This window comes from Pituophis catenifer, unplaced genomic scaffold (assembly GCF_029215685.1).
Source record: "Pituophis catenifer annectens isolate HBS135680 unplaced genomic scaffold, rPitCat1.0.hap2 SCAF_9, whole genome shotgun sequence".
Classification (NCBI taxonomy): domain Eukaryota; kingdom Metazoa; phylum Chordata; class Lepidosauria; order Squamata; family Colubridae; genus Pituophis; species Pituophis catenifer.
The window spans coordinates 2,067,864-2,081,359 of NW_027256889.1; the positions used below are offsets into that span (position 1 = coordinate 2,067,864).

A 13,496-nucleotide genomic window follows, 5' to 3' on the forward strand; every position below is an offset into this window, starting at 1 on the left:
TTAAAAGCCTCTGATGATCCCAGCTGACTTACCTGATTGGCAGAGGCTTTCTTTTTTTTTAAAGCCTCTGATGATCCCAGCTGAGCCGTGTGATCATCAGAGACTTTTTTTTTTTACTTTTAAAAGCATTTTTTCGGCCAAAGAGGTTGTAGAAAAAATGCTTTTAAAAATAAAAAAAAAAGTATCTGATGATTGCGTGGCTCAGCTGGGCATGGGGGGGGGGCAGGGATTTTTGCTACTGGTTCTCCGAACCACCCGCCTTCATCGCTACCGGATCGGGTGGTCCAGTCCAAACTGGGAGCATTTCACCCCTGGCTCAGGCGCGCACATTCGTGCATGCACACGCACACATGTTCAGTTTGGGCACTCTGTGCTGAAAAGGGTCGCCATATAGGGTCCCCTGCTTGCGCAGAGGGTTGGACTAGAAGACGTCAAGGTCCCTTCCGACTCTGTTATTCCTCCAGAAATGAGAAAGCAAGTCCTATTTCGTTTCCTTCCTGTTTTTATTGTTTGTTTCTCTCCACTTGACATTCGTTTGAAAATGCCACACATGTGTACAGACAAACGAGCTTATAAATACCAGTGTGAATAAGTAGCAAAAGTGTCCTGCTCACACCCAGACACACCCAGACACACCCCACCTCCCACCCCTGAGCGGTGCCAATCGGCCAGCGTCAATGAAGGAGCAGGTTGGCGTCAAAATCACTGCAAATCAACATCTGATCCAAGGGGAAACAACGCGAATCCTATCGTTTAGGGGAAGGGAGCTGGAGAGAAGACAAAATGGTTAGAAATAACAAAATAATGGGGAGGGAGGACAGGTGTACAGTTGAGGTGTGAGAATTCTGGGGAAGGAAAGGAGAAAGGAAAGGGCTGAGAAACAGACCGGATCCCAAGTCAAGAACGTGGCTTGCAGGCATTCCTACAAGCAAAAATGTGCAGAAAGAAAATCTGTTTGTAGTGTGAGCCCATGTTAAATAAAAGAGAAGAGAAAGGAGGCAGGGAAATTATATTCCAGTGGAACATGATAGCAACTTTTAAGATGGGTAAACTTCAACTCCCAGAATTCCCCAGCCAGCCATGATGGCTGGGGAATTCTGGGAGTTCAAGTCCACCCATCTTAAAATGGCGATGGTTGAGAAACACTGCCATAATCCTTTTCACCCCAAAAACACAGTGCCTTCAATATCAATCTGCTTTCCGCCCTGCCCAAGGTGGCCCTCTCAGCTGGCCATCCTCTTCCTCCATGGGTCAAATTAGACCCTAGTAGGGGTAAGCATCCGAACTGTGGGTAAAAAAATTCCTGAGCTAAAGAAATATATGAGGAGGAGCAAGGCTTAGAATAGTGTGGAAGAGGTAGCTGGAGAGGAGACCTATAGAAGTTGGAATCCTAGTCGGAGCCCTTGACGTGAAGGTCAACTCAACTTGAGCTTTGGATGAGGACCCGACTAAGGATGGAGGTGGTGTGCCACTGTCTTCTAAGGTGGCCTCTTGACTTTCCAGTCTAGCTCGGAGCTCTTGGGGTTCCCTGTGGGTTCCCAGCCAACTATCAACCAGGTTAGTAGAGTGTCAAGGGCAGTGGTGAAAATCATTTTTTTTTATTACTGGTGCTGTGGGTGTGGCTTAGTGGGCGTGGCAGGGGAAGGATACTGCAAAATCTCCATTCCCAACCCACTCTGGGACCAGCCAGAGGTGGTATTTGCCGGTTCTCCAAACTGCTCAAAATTTCCACTACCGGTTCTCCAGAACTTGTTAGAACCTACTGGCTTTCACCCCTGGTCAAGGAGTCTTCCTATGGTATAGAGAGCCTGCCTTCCCAACATCCTCAGACCTTTCCTTGCCGGTGAAGATGGCCAAGTGAGAAAAGTTGGAAGGCCTACAAATTTTTGGAGGGTCTACAAACACTGAATTGGTGAGTAGCCCTTTGGATGGCCACCAAGAAGCAGCCCAACCAACCACCATTCTCATGGTGAAGACCTCATGGTAGCCGAAACCCCCTTTAGATGTGGAGCAGGTCCTAAGACAATCCGGTGAGTTTCTGAAGGCGAAGAAACCCTATGGAAGTGACTGAAGGAAGACCCCAGGATGGGGGTAGGGGGTGGGAGAGGCCAGCACATTAAGTTCTAAACACTTGGGCTCCTCCACAACTACTAGCTTACACCAGGTTGTGAAGAACTCCGGACAAGAGGCCAACGAAGGAAAACAACAGGTCCCTGAATCTACAGGATTGTTAGCAAAGGTCAGAAGACAATCCCATGACTCGATTAGCAAGCTCAGGTGGTTAAGCTGCCCAACCAGACCGGTAGGTTTTTCACGCCAGCCGAATACATATCGGCATTTTCCGGTGAAAACATTGGCCGTGTTATGACTCTCTTGCATGCTTTTTTTGTAGAGTTCACGAGGAAGTGGTTGAGTTTGGAAGACCCCCACTTCTTTGATAGTCTTCCTCCCCCCCCCAAGCCAATTGGGTCACAATTCGAGTAAGGAAGAAACGTCGCTGATGGGCTTCGTTTTAGCTAGATAAATAAAAGAGTTTTAGCCTCCAGGAGAAGAAAAAAAATATATGGGAAAAAAGCCAAGAGCCACAGAGCACTGCGGTAAAACGGAAGGGGTCTTTGATTGAAGGGAGGGTGGGCTGCAAGGGTGAAAGCAGAGGAACCCTTAGCAGAAGAGTGAGCATTTCCACCACAGTCCTGCGAGCCCCCTCCCCAGTACGGAAGAGAGAGAGAGAGTGAAGCTTAGGGAAGATGCACCCAAGATAAGGGGTCTCTTTACCCACCACATAGAATGGGAGAAAGGAAACAAGGAATAGAAAAGCCAACAAATTCTCAGCAATCATATCTTGTATGATGGTTGTGCCAGGGTAATTCAAGGGTGGGGTGGAATTAGAGGACGGTTGGCCTGTCCCGGCCCAGAGGAAAAAAAAAATAAATCATTTCCTGCTTAGGACCAAAGACTTCTTCTCCATCACTCGGATGACTCTGAAATCTTAAGCGGTGAGGGGGCTGACATTTTCGCAGTCCAGGGAGGAGAAAGCAGAACCTAAAGAAGTCAAAGGGGGGTTGTCTTTTTTTTTTGGGGGGGGGAACTGCAGCAGAAAACCCAACTGAAAAAAGCCCCCCCCCCAGCGAGGATTGTTTTCCTACATGCAGGTGGGTTTTTGCAGTCAGCTGATGCCCCCAGGTCTTTGCGAGCTCCCCGATTCCAATGAAGCAATTCTCTCTAAAAATGCATTTAATGGACTTGTGCTCCGGGCAAGACAAGAGAGGAGGGGGATGGGAAACTTGATTTCTGATTTTAGTTCTGCGCTATCCAACCTTGGCGACTCGAAGACCCCTGGACTTCAACTCCCAGAATTCACCAGCAAGCCATGAATGATAGAGTTGGATGGGACCAGAAGGATTACCTAGTGCAGTGTTTCTCAACCTTGGTAGCTTGAAGATGGGTGGACTTCAACTCCCAGAATCCCCCAGCCAGCAGCGCTGGCTGGGGGATTCTGGGAGTTGAAGTCCACCCATCTTCAAGCTACCAAGGTTGAGAAACACTGCACTAGAGGGAACTGTCTGAAGCTCCAGTCATGTCCCCTGCGTGATGATGTCATCCTGCCCAGATGACCAAGACTTCACCTGCCTGATGACATCATCACGGCTTCCACTTCTGACTTATGTCCGAATTAGCCACTCCCAGAAAGAGACTCACTATCGCCTGGAGGTGACTGGCCGATATACGCCCCTCCCCTTCATCAACCCTATATATTTTTTCAAAGGGGCCTCGTGACTCTGTGTACATATATTTTTTTTTATTTTTAATACATGAGTGTTATTTTCTCTCCCTCCGCCCTCTTCAATTTCCATCCACAGCTCTATATGGAGCAGGAGGGCAGCAGCAGAGACCAAATCCGTGCCCCCACCTGCCAACGGGATCAAGCAATTCTTTAAAACGCACACGCACACACACGCAAACCAGAGCTGTTGCAAAACACACTCGCACTCCAACTCTCTCGCACACGCATGGAGAATTAAGACAGGAGAGAAAAGGGGGGCAGGGGGGCAGGGGGGGGGTCTCTCCGCCCACCCACCCACCTCACTTTCCCCCGTCCCGAAGCCCCTCACCTCCCGTCCTCCCTCCGGGCTGCCCTCTCTCTCAACATGTCGCACGGCTGCACCCAGTTGTTGTCGTGCAGTCCCACGCGGCAGCCCGGAGTGTCTTTGTCCGTTCTACGGCAGCACATCCAGTAAGAGCGTCCGTAAGGCAAGTCGTGATGGTAAGGTTTGGGGTGCCAGCGGCAGAGGGAGACGTCGCCCTTCTCGTAATGTCTCTTGCACTGCTTGCAGGGGTCGTCGCGATACAAGGGGTCCCGGTTCCACTTGGAGTCCGTGGCCAGCACGCCGAAGGTCTCGATGATGTACTTGAAGTAGTGGCAGGAGCATTTTAAGGCCGCCAGTGCCTGGGTGGGCAGGTAGCTGAAGATCTTCACCATGATATGATCGGGGAGCAGCAGCATGTACTGGCGAGGCTCCAGCAACCGCTGGATCTTGAAACGGATCTCTAAGAAGTCGTGCGAGACGTGGCGATACAGGCGACACAAAGACGTATCGGAGACGGAAGGCTCCAAGCCGGATCCATCGGCCCTCTCCAACCCACCCTCACCGCCGCTGGACGAGTCCAGGAACGCGCTATCCGTGTCTCGGCTGTCTTCCTGCCGTGGCGTCTGAGCATGGAGGAAGAAGAGCTGTCCTGGTGGAGGGTCATCGCAAGACGCGCACAATGCTTCTTGGGTTGGTGAGCCCACCGTCAAGCAAACTGTCTCTTCCTTCATGTTCTTGGTGCTGTCTTTGCCGAAGAAGACACACTGGTCCACCACACCCGTGACCACCACGTCCACATGGAAACCGGACACACAGTCTCTGGTTGCGGAGGCAGGGGAGCCTCCCATCTTTTCCGCAGGGGCCCGGACGTCTTCGGGGATAGCGTCCAGTTTGCTGGAGCCATTCTGGGTCTCGCGGTACGTCATCTCCGTGTCTGCGGGCTCACGGCTGGATCCTTCAGAGCCCTTGGGGGAGGCACTCGCCAACAGGAAATCCACATTGTTGGGAAGGGTATCCCGGGAGGGGCTGATCAGCTGATAGAGGTCACAGGTAATCTTGTCTTTGGACCGGGCTGTGGTGCCGGTGGGGGACCCTCCGCAGCTCATAAACATGCAGTTGGGCCGGGGAACAGAGCCGCTCTCGGAGGGTGAACGGGGGTCTCGGCTGCTGGAAATACGGAAGGCAATGCGAACTTCGCCAGGGCTGTGCTGAGAGTTGGCCACGCACTCGGAAGACTCCCGGCGGAGGCCATTCTGACACACGACACTGCGCTCCCGAGACTCGAAGTGAGCAATGGCCTCAGCCACGCGGCTGCAGTCCGAGCTTCCCCCGGAGGTTTGTGGTTTCTTCTCCCCATTCTCCTCTTGCTCCGTAGATACAAAAACCATCGGGGACGGTGGTGCGCTCGGTCTGGAGCAATTCTGCTCTGCCCGCGCCGTCCGCTGCTCCACCAAGGCCACCATCTCTGCCACCGAGAGCAGGTCGGTGGTGTCCCCGCCGGCAGGGTCAGTGTGGGACTCGGGCCAAAGGCAAACATCCTCGGCTTCCTTGCTGCCACTGTCCTTGGGTTTGACCGGGCAGGCTTTACTCCGGGCGGGATCGTGAGACCTTCGCCGGCGCTTCGCCTTGGAGCTGTCACTCCCCCAGTTTCCTTTGACCTTCATGGCGCTGGCCCTGTTGCCGCTGCTGCACTGGTGGGCCACGAAGAACGCGATCTTCTCCTTCGTGTTGCCCGGCTTGATCACATACCAGGTGTCCAAGAGGACTCGGCCTTCCTCCACCTGACCAGGATTGGAGGAAGCAGCCGGGGGAGGCGGCGGCGGAGGCGGAGCTGGGGGGGTGTTCTCCGAAGAAAGCTCGTCGCTGTCCCCCTCGTCCTCTTTGGCTTTGCAGGCAAAGTCGCCAAAACTTTTCTTCCCCTGGTTGCCACGGCACGGCTTGTTCTCAGAATAGGTGCCAAACGGGCGGGGACACCACAGCTGGATGTGGGAGAAGGTGTTGTGCTCCATCACGCTCTCATGGCCAAGAGGAGGGGGAAGGATGGTCCTCCCCTCTAGTGCATGATCGGCTGCTCCTGTGAATCTTCCCAGGGCCCTGGAGTAGCCTGCGGGAAAGCGAAGGAAAACGGACATCCATCAGGTGTGCCAAATGCAGCAGATTAAGACTGTGTGCATGCAACACTCTGCTACCTTAGAATTTATTTTCCAGTTCTGGGGGTGGGGTGGGGGAAATCATTACAGGTAGTCCTCGGCTTACGACCACAATGGAGCCCAGCATTTCTGTTAAGTGAGACATGTGTTAAAGTGAGTTTTGCCCCAGTGTACGGCCTTTCTCGCCATAGCTGTTGAGTGAATCCCTGCAGCTAGTTAAGTTACTCACAGGGTTGTTAAGGGAATCTGGCTCCCCCATTGACTTTGCTTTTCGGAAGGTCACAAAAGGGGATCACGTGATCCCCAAGAGACACTGCAACCGTCATAAGTACACGCCGGTTGCCAAGTGTCTAAATTTTAATCAAGTGGGATGCTGGTTCATCAGGGTGAAAAACAGCCGTAAGTCACTTTTTTCAGTGCCACCGTAGCTTCGGATGGACAGGTTGTAAATCAAGGATGACCTGCAGCTACTCCTCATGTTGCCAGTAAAAAAGGAAAACATGACAATGGGGTCCAGTGAGCGTCTGGAGCTGTCCAATCCCGCACAACTTCTCGTATCTTTCACTCTCCTTGCCTTGCACCCGGACTCCCGGTCTTAAGGAATGCGGTGACTTGGATTTATGGATGCCGATTTTATTGGGGCTTCAATCTTTTCAGATTATTTTAGTTTATTTTAATGATTTCCCGGTCATTGCCCTGTGCGTTTCTTCCTTTGGGTAGATAGGCAGCCCTATAAATTTGTGCAATAAGCCATCAGTAAATTGTCCAAGCTTTGGAAGGGGCCACATAGCTTTCACATATCTCCTGCCTGTTTCCCAGCGGCCAGCTGAAGTTCGGGGACGCTCTGCATAATTTACTCCTACGGCTTCAAAGGAAGCACAAAGCCAAGGTTACAGATGCCAAGGGCAAGCAAAGGACCACGTGGGTGGCCCCTGCTGCGGCAGACGGCTGGCAGGAGGCCACCAACACAAGAGGAACACTGAAGCGGATACCAGAGCAGGAGTCGGCAACGGTGGCAACTTTACGGCCTGTGGACTTCAACTCCCAGAATTCCTGAGCCAGCCGTGCTGATTCCCATCTATCTGGGGTCAGCATCGGCTCGGCCTCTGCCACACCAATGCCTCTGTAGTAATGGGAACATACTGGCCTACCTTAGAGGGCTGTTCTAAGACAGTTTCTCAGCCTTCATAATTTTAAGAGATGTAGACACCGATTCCCAGAATTCCCCGTCATATTGGCTGGGGAATACTGGGGGATGAGTTTTATGCATCCAAAACCAGGTTGGCTGGGGGATCCTGGGAGCTGAATTCTACACTTCCTAAATCAGGCTGGCTGGGGGAATTTTAGGAAATTGGATAAACTTTATTGTCATTTCTTTACTGTGGGCACACTGGCACACGTGAAAAATGAAATTCTGTTGCCTGATCTCAAAGAAAGTATATATATATATATATATATATACCCAGGCACATACATAACACATATATACACATTCTACCCTGTTTCCCCCGAAAATAAGACCTCCCTGGATAATAAGCCCAATCGGGCTTTGGAGCACATGCGCTAAAATAAGCCCTCCCCGAAAATATTTAAGCGCATTTCCTCGGGTTAGGTTTAGGGAGACAGAGGGGAAAATCAGGTAAGACGGCAAGAGGAGCCCCGTCTTGCTCCACGCGCCCCAAAATAATAAGACCTCCTTGAAAATAAGGCCAAGCGCTTATTTCGGGGTTCAAAAAAATATAAGACAGGGTCTTATTTTCGGGAAAACTGGTGTTCTCGGCTTCGTGCTTCCAGGAGCAATGTGAGATCGCAGCTGTCTCTTCCTTTGGAAGAGACAGCTGCGATCTCACATTGCTCCTGGAAGCACGAAGCCGAGAACACCAGCCTGAAGATGACGAATGAGACTTCGTCGAAACGTCGCCAAGACACTTCCAATTTTACGTGGGAGAAGACCCGAATAACCAAAGACCTACATACAAACACCCGCGAAAACCTGAGAAAACATATATATATATGTATATGTATATGTATATGTATATGTATATGTATATGTATGTATGTATGTATGTATGTATGTATGTATGTATTTCTCTTTAGCCAGGTTCTTCCTACGTAAATCAAGATTTTTATGCAGCCCTAGTTCAGTGAAATCACAATCCACTAGTTTCTAGGCTTTTTTCAGGCAGCCAGCAAGCACCCTGCTGCCCATTGGGAGACTAAGGAAATTTGGGGACTCCACAGTTCTCCTCCTCCTCCTCCTCCTCTGAAAATCCCCTTCCTTCAAGCACTGATGAAGTTACCTAGCTGGGCCACGAAACGTCTTCAAGAAAACCACCAGGCTCCAAAAGCACCGAGGACTTCAAAAGCGATGGCTGTTATGGAATGGCGCACCTTACCCCTTCCCATTAAAATGCCCCTTTCTCAGCCCCTCCTAAGCCGAACCTGCACTGTGTTCGAAACCAAGGATGCGTTTGAGAAAGAAGAGAGAGGGGGGGTCGGGCAGGTGGGTTGACAGCTTGGAAATTGGCCCCATCTCCCCCTTGAAATCCCGTGGGAAGGAGGCAGCCCGAGGTGGTGGTGGGGAATGAGGAAAGGGGCATGGTGGAATGCCACCCCCTCCTCCTTCCCCCCCCTCCCCCGCATGGGCCGTGTTCCCATTGTGATGGAAGCCCCCCCCCACCGCCAAGAAAAGTCACACGTGCACTTGTTGATTGTGCAAAGACACCGCCCGATTGTCATGCGGGATGGGTGTTGCACGAGAGGAATCTGTAACAACCGTCTTGGAGACACACAACACCCACCCTTGCACACCCATCCTTGAGACCCCTCCCCAAATGCAATCGCCACTGTTCACCAGCATCAATGCAAGCTTTCCCAACTAAGCTTTTCTGGGCACAAAAAAAAATAAAATAAAATAATTTGACTAGAATCATCACAATCACAACAACAATTCCAACAATTCCCTCTCTCCCCCCGCCCCATCTCCCCAGGATGAAATCCCCTCCCAGCGATGGCATCATCCCTTCATCCTTGCCCAACAAATTCTTCCCCCCCCTCCTTTCTTACCTGGTACCCCAAAGCCAAGGGAAGGGGAGGAGCCTCGGCAGGCCTTCGCGGAACCCTACATCCTTGCTCGGAAGCCTGCGAAATAGTATTATTTTTGGTTTAAAAAATAATAATAATAATAATAATAACAGCAACAATAATGGATAAATCCACAGGTCCTTTTGCAAAGCCAGGGAGAGGGGGGGGAAGAGGGGGGAGGGAACGGCCCAAAATGGGGGCGTGTGTGGGGGTGTGAGTGGGAATATTGTTCCCAACCAAGGAACCTCCTCCTGCTGCTGATAGAATGGATCCTTCCCCCCCCCACACACTTGCGCTACCTGGATCTCTTAAAGGGCCAGCTACCCCATTCCACTCCACTGGCCAGGGCAGGTCTCCCCCCCCCCCCTTGCAATCAATAAGGAGCCTTGAATGCACCAGACTGTAACTCTTACCCCCCCCTCCAACACACACACACACACACACACACACACACACACACACACACACACACCCCTTAACCACTTCAGCCATTTGTTGACAGACATATGCATGAGGCTGAGCGGCCAATCAGAAAGCCGAGTTTGGGGCATGCCCATATATGGATGACAGCAGAGTTTGAGCCTCTCCTTCTGTTTTTTTTTTTTTTCCTTTTCCCTTCCCTCCTTTAAATCCCCACTGCCAGCCTGCCAAGCCAAGCCATGCCAGGGATCGTGGTGCAATTCCCACCCGCAACCAGGAACGAAGGCCGGCTTGCAATTCTTAGCCTCTCTTCACCTGCCACCCCACCACCCCGAATGTCAAAATTTATTTTCTCGGATCTGAGCTGGTCAAAGTCGATGGCTCGCTATGCATTGCAACAGGAACAACTTTTAACCGTCAGAACACAGAATAGCGGAGGCGGAAGGGACCTTGGAGGTCTTCTAGTCCGGCCCCCTGCTTAAACAGGAGACCCTATACACAGAGTGCACTGATAGTCTGGGAGTTGTGGGGGGGGGAGTCAGGATGGGACAAGATCTTCCAGCCTCTCCAGACTGATCACAGAATTGGAGGGACTTTGGAGGTCTTCTAGTCCAACCTTGGCAACTTTAAGCCTGGAGGACTTCAACTCCCAGAATTCCTTAGCCAGCCAGGCTTTAAGATCAGTGGACCTCGACTCCCAGAATTCCCTAGTCATGCTGGCTGAGGAATTCTGGGAGTTGAAGTCCACAAGTCGTAAAGTCGCCATAGTTGGGAGACCCCCCCCACCCCGCCTTAAGGGGTCTTTCTCTCTTGGCAAGATTTCTGTTATAGCTAATTTAAGATTGATTTCCCTTCTTTTCTTGATGACGTCTTTTCTCTGCCTCTCGTGGCTTCCTATTCCCTGAGCTCCAAAGGGGTTTTTCCCCCCCAATTACATTTCTTTTTTTTTTTTAAAAAAAAAACTGTGGTTCCCGTAGAAGGCCGATGAGGGGTTAAGATGCGAAGAGGGATATCCACACCACAGCAAATGTACAGCAAATGTTTTAAACCCTTTAACGGGCAATTCTCACAGATGGCCTTTCTGTAAATGTGAGGGGCTGCCGCTTCCATCACCCCAGGCAACGTGGCCAAAACATCTGGAAGGCGAGGGATGAGAAAGGCAGATGTACATCCTCTTCGATATCAGTGCAGTATCGATATAACTGCAACAGCCACATTGAAAAGGAAGGAGGACATGCTGAGTAATTCTACAGAAGTTAATGCCAGGAGATCTGTAGTCCAGACTCTGGGCAACCTTGGAGCCATGAGAAAATTCCTCTAGGTTCATCAGCACCGACTCTCTCATAAATAGACAATCAAGGACAGAAACTCCACTCACTGGCTTAGGGGGCTGTAAGACCGAGGAAAGGACGAGCAGACCCATAACTCCAGGTAGCCCTCGACTTACGACCACAACTGAGCCCCAAATTTCTGTAGCTAAGTGAGGCGTTTGTTAACCGAATTTTGTCCCATCTTACAACCTTTCTTGCCACGCTTGTTAAGTTAGGAACACGGTTGTTAAGTGAATCGGGCTTCCCTATTTGCTGGTCAGAATTGTCGCCAAAGGGGGATCACGTGACCTTGGGGACACAGCAACGGTCGTAAGTATGAACCCGTCGCCAAGCATTTTGAATTTGGATCAGGTGAGCGTGGGGATGCTGCCACGGTCATAAGTCTGTAAAATGGTCATAAGTCACTTTCTTCAGTGCCGTTGTAACTTTGGTCATTAAAGGAACTGTTGTTAAGTCGAGGGTTCCCTTTATTAAAAACAGAGTAACGGAATTGGGAGGGACCTTGGAGGTCTTCTAGTCCACCCCCCCTGCTCAGGCAGGAAACCCTGCACCATTTCAGACAAAGGGTTGTCCAATCTCTCTGCAAAAACCTCCAGTGTAACAACGAAACCCTGCGTTGCTGCTTGACTAAAAAGGCAAGCCCTTGGCTTCACGCCAAGCACAATGTTTATGATTAACTTAACATCCACAAGCGTATAATTAAGCCTGTGTAACTCACCAACGCAGAACATCGAGAGAGATAAGAGCGCACTGAAAGGCTGTAAAATTGGGGCGGGTTGCACAAGCCAGGTGAAAGTGACACAGGCGGCAACTGAGCGCTCCCAGGCATAGCATTCGCAAGCGCACCTAAATGGTTTTTTTGTTGTTGTTGTTTTGTTTTTTTTGAGACACTAGTGGCCTCTTTTGTCTTTTGCAGGAGTCTGGGAGAGAGGGGTCTTCTGAAGGCGGGGGGGGTGGGGGGAGGGAGGATGGGTATTTCATCAGCCGTGAAGGCGCTCTGGATAATGTTAGTAGCAGGGACAGAGGTGGAGACTGTCCTTAATCAAGGGAAGATAGAGACAGACAGACAGACACAGACAGAAATGGATTGATGAATGTAGATAGATAGATAGATAGATAGATAGATAGATAGATAGATAGATGGATGGATGGATGGATGGATGGATGGATGGATGGATGGATGGATGGATGGATATAGATAGATAGAGAAACGGATTGATGGATGAATGTAGATAGATAGATGGATGGATGAATGGATAGACAGAGTGACAGACAGAAATGGATTGATGAAGATAGATAGATAGATAGATAGATAGATAGATAGATAGGGATAGACAGGTAGATAGATGATAAATGCAGACAGACAGATTGTATAATTTTCCTCCCTCCCTTCTATCCAAAAGCTCGGAGGAAGGAAGGGCTACAGCCCACAGCACCCCTGCCCCCAAAATAGAAAAGTCATCCTCCTATTAACCCTCTGCCAGGTCTGGGTCAGGAACAAGCATATGGGGCAGACCATATACTTCGAGATCTTGAAATCAGCCTCTGGGATTATACCTCCACATAACAGGGGGACCTGAAACTGAGGGCCACAGATGTCAGTGGGGCTCCCACTACAGAGCTGACACCAACCCCCAAAAGCAGAGCTCTTAAACTTTGGGTTTCAGGGATAAGCTGCATGTCTTTCTCCTCAAATACGGCAGCTAAGCCAAGATCCAGATGGAAAGCCGGGTCATAAACCACGATGCTGCTCTTATATGACGGTGCGTTATGGTCCTTGAGTTACGGCAAACCCAGCCAGAAAGCTGCGGCGTCCTTGCTGGGTCTGTGCAAAGTCAGCAGCCGCTCTCCAAAACTTTTCTACCCTTCCCCCCACCCCCTCCCTTTGGAATTGCCAACAGCTCAGAATCAGATTCTGGAAGGGACCCTGGAGGTCTTCTAGTCCAACCCCCTGAGCTGCCAAACTCAGCCCATCCAAGGAGAGACTTTCCAAAGATCCTTTTCCATTGCACCAAGGGGATCCGGCCATGCTTCTGGTGGAGAGGCAGGAGAAGGGTGGATCCCTGCCTGGAGAAAGGTTGCCACCTGCTTTCCTCTCGGGCTGCTCCTGTGCCTTTTCCAGCAGCAGCAGCAGCAACCTGGCATGGTAAAATGAAGCCTTTGCCCTTTAGTTTTAATCCGCTTTTCTGGCCAGACAAGCCTCGGCGGCTGTCAGCCCTTCATCCTGGGGCTGCTGCTGAGAGCAGAGGAGCAGGGCTGGGGCAGATAAGTTGGCAACCCTGATCCCCATCAATATTTCTTCTGTCTCCCTCCAGCCCCTCCTGCTTCTTCCATGCTGGGCTTCCGATCCCCCGGCCTCCAATGCCTTTGCACCCCCGGCCCCCCAACAGGAGAGCCTCCCCGCCTCTTACCTTCCACGCAGC

The 13,496-nt window shown here is 50.9% G+C and overlaps 1 protein-coding gene across 2 annotated transcripts; it reads right to left on the reverse strand.

The window, feature by feature from the left end:
- Positions 1-484: 484 nt before the first annotated feature.
- On the reverse strand, positions 485-13,496 carry FBXO46 (F-box protein 46). 2 transcript variants are annotated; one of them, XM_070950121.1, is made up of 4 exons: positions 13,485-13,496; positions 9,305-9,379; positions 4,113-6,192; positions 485-767 (listed from the first exon to the last, which is right to left on the reverse strand). In XM_070950121.1, exons 3-4 carry the CDS (start codon positions 6,095-6,097, stop codon positions 713-715), a joined length of 2,040 nt encoding a protein of 679 aa, XP_070806222.1. In that variant the 5' UTR covers positions 6,098-6,192; positions 9,305-9,379; positions 13,485-13,496; the 3' UTR covers positions 485-712. The 2 variants fall into 2 exon arrangements, with proteins under 2 accessions (XP_070806222.1, XP_070806221.1); XM_070950120.1 differs by lacking the exon at positions 13,485-13,496 and adding an exon at positions 9,622-9,713.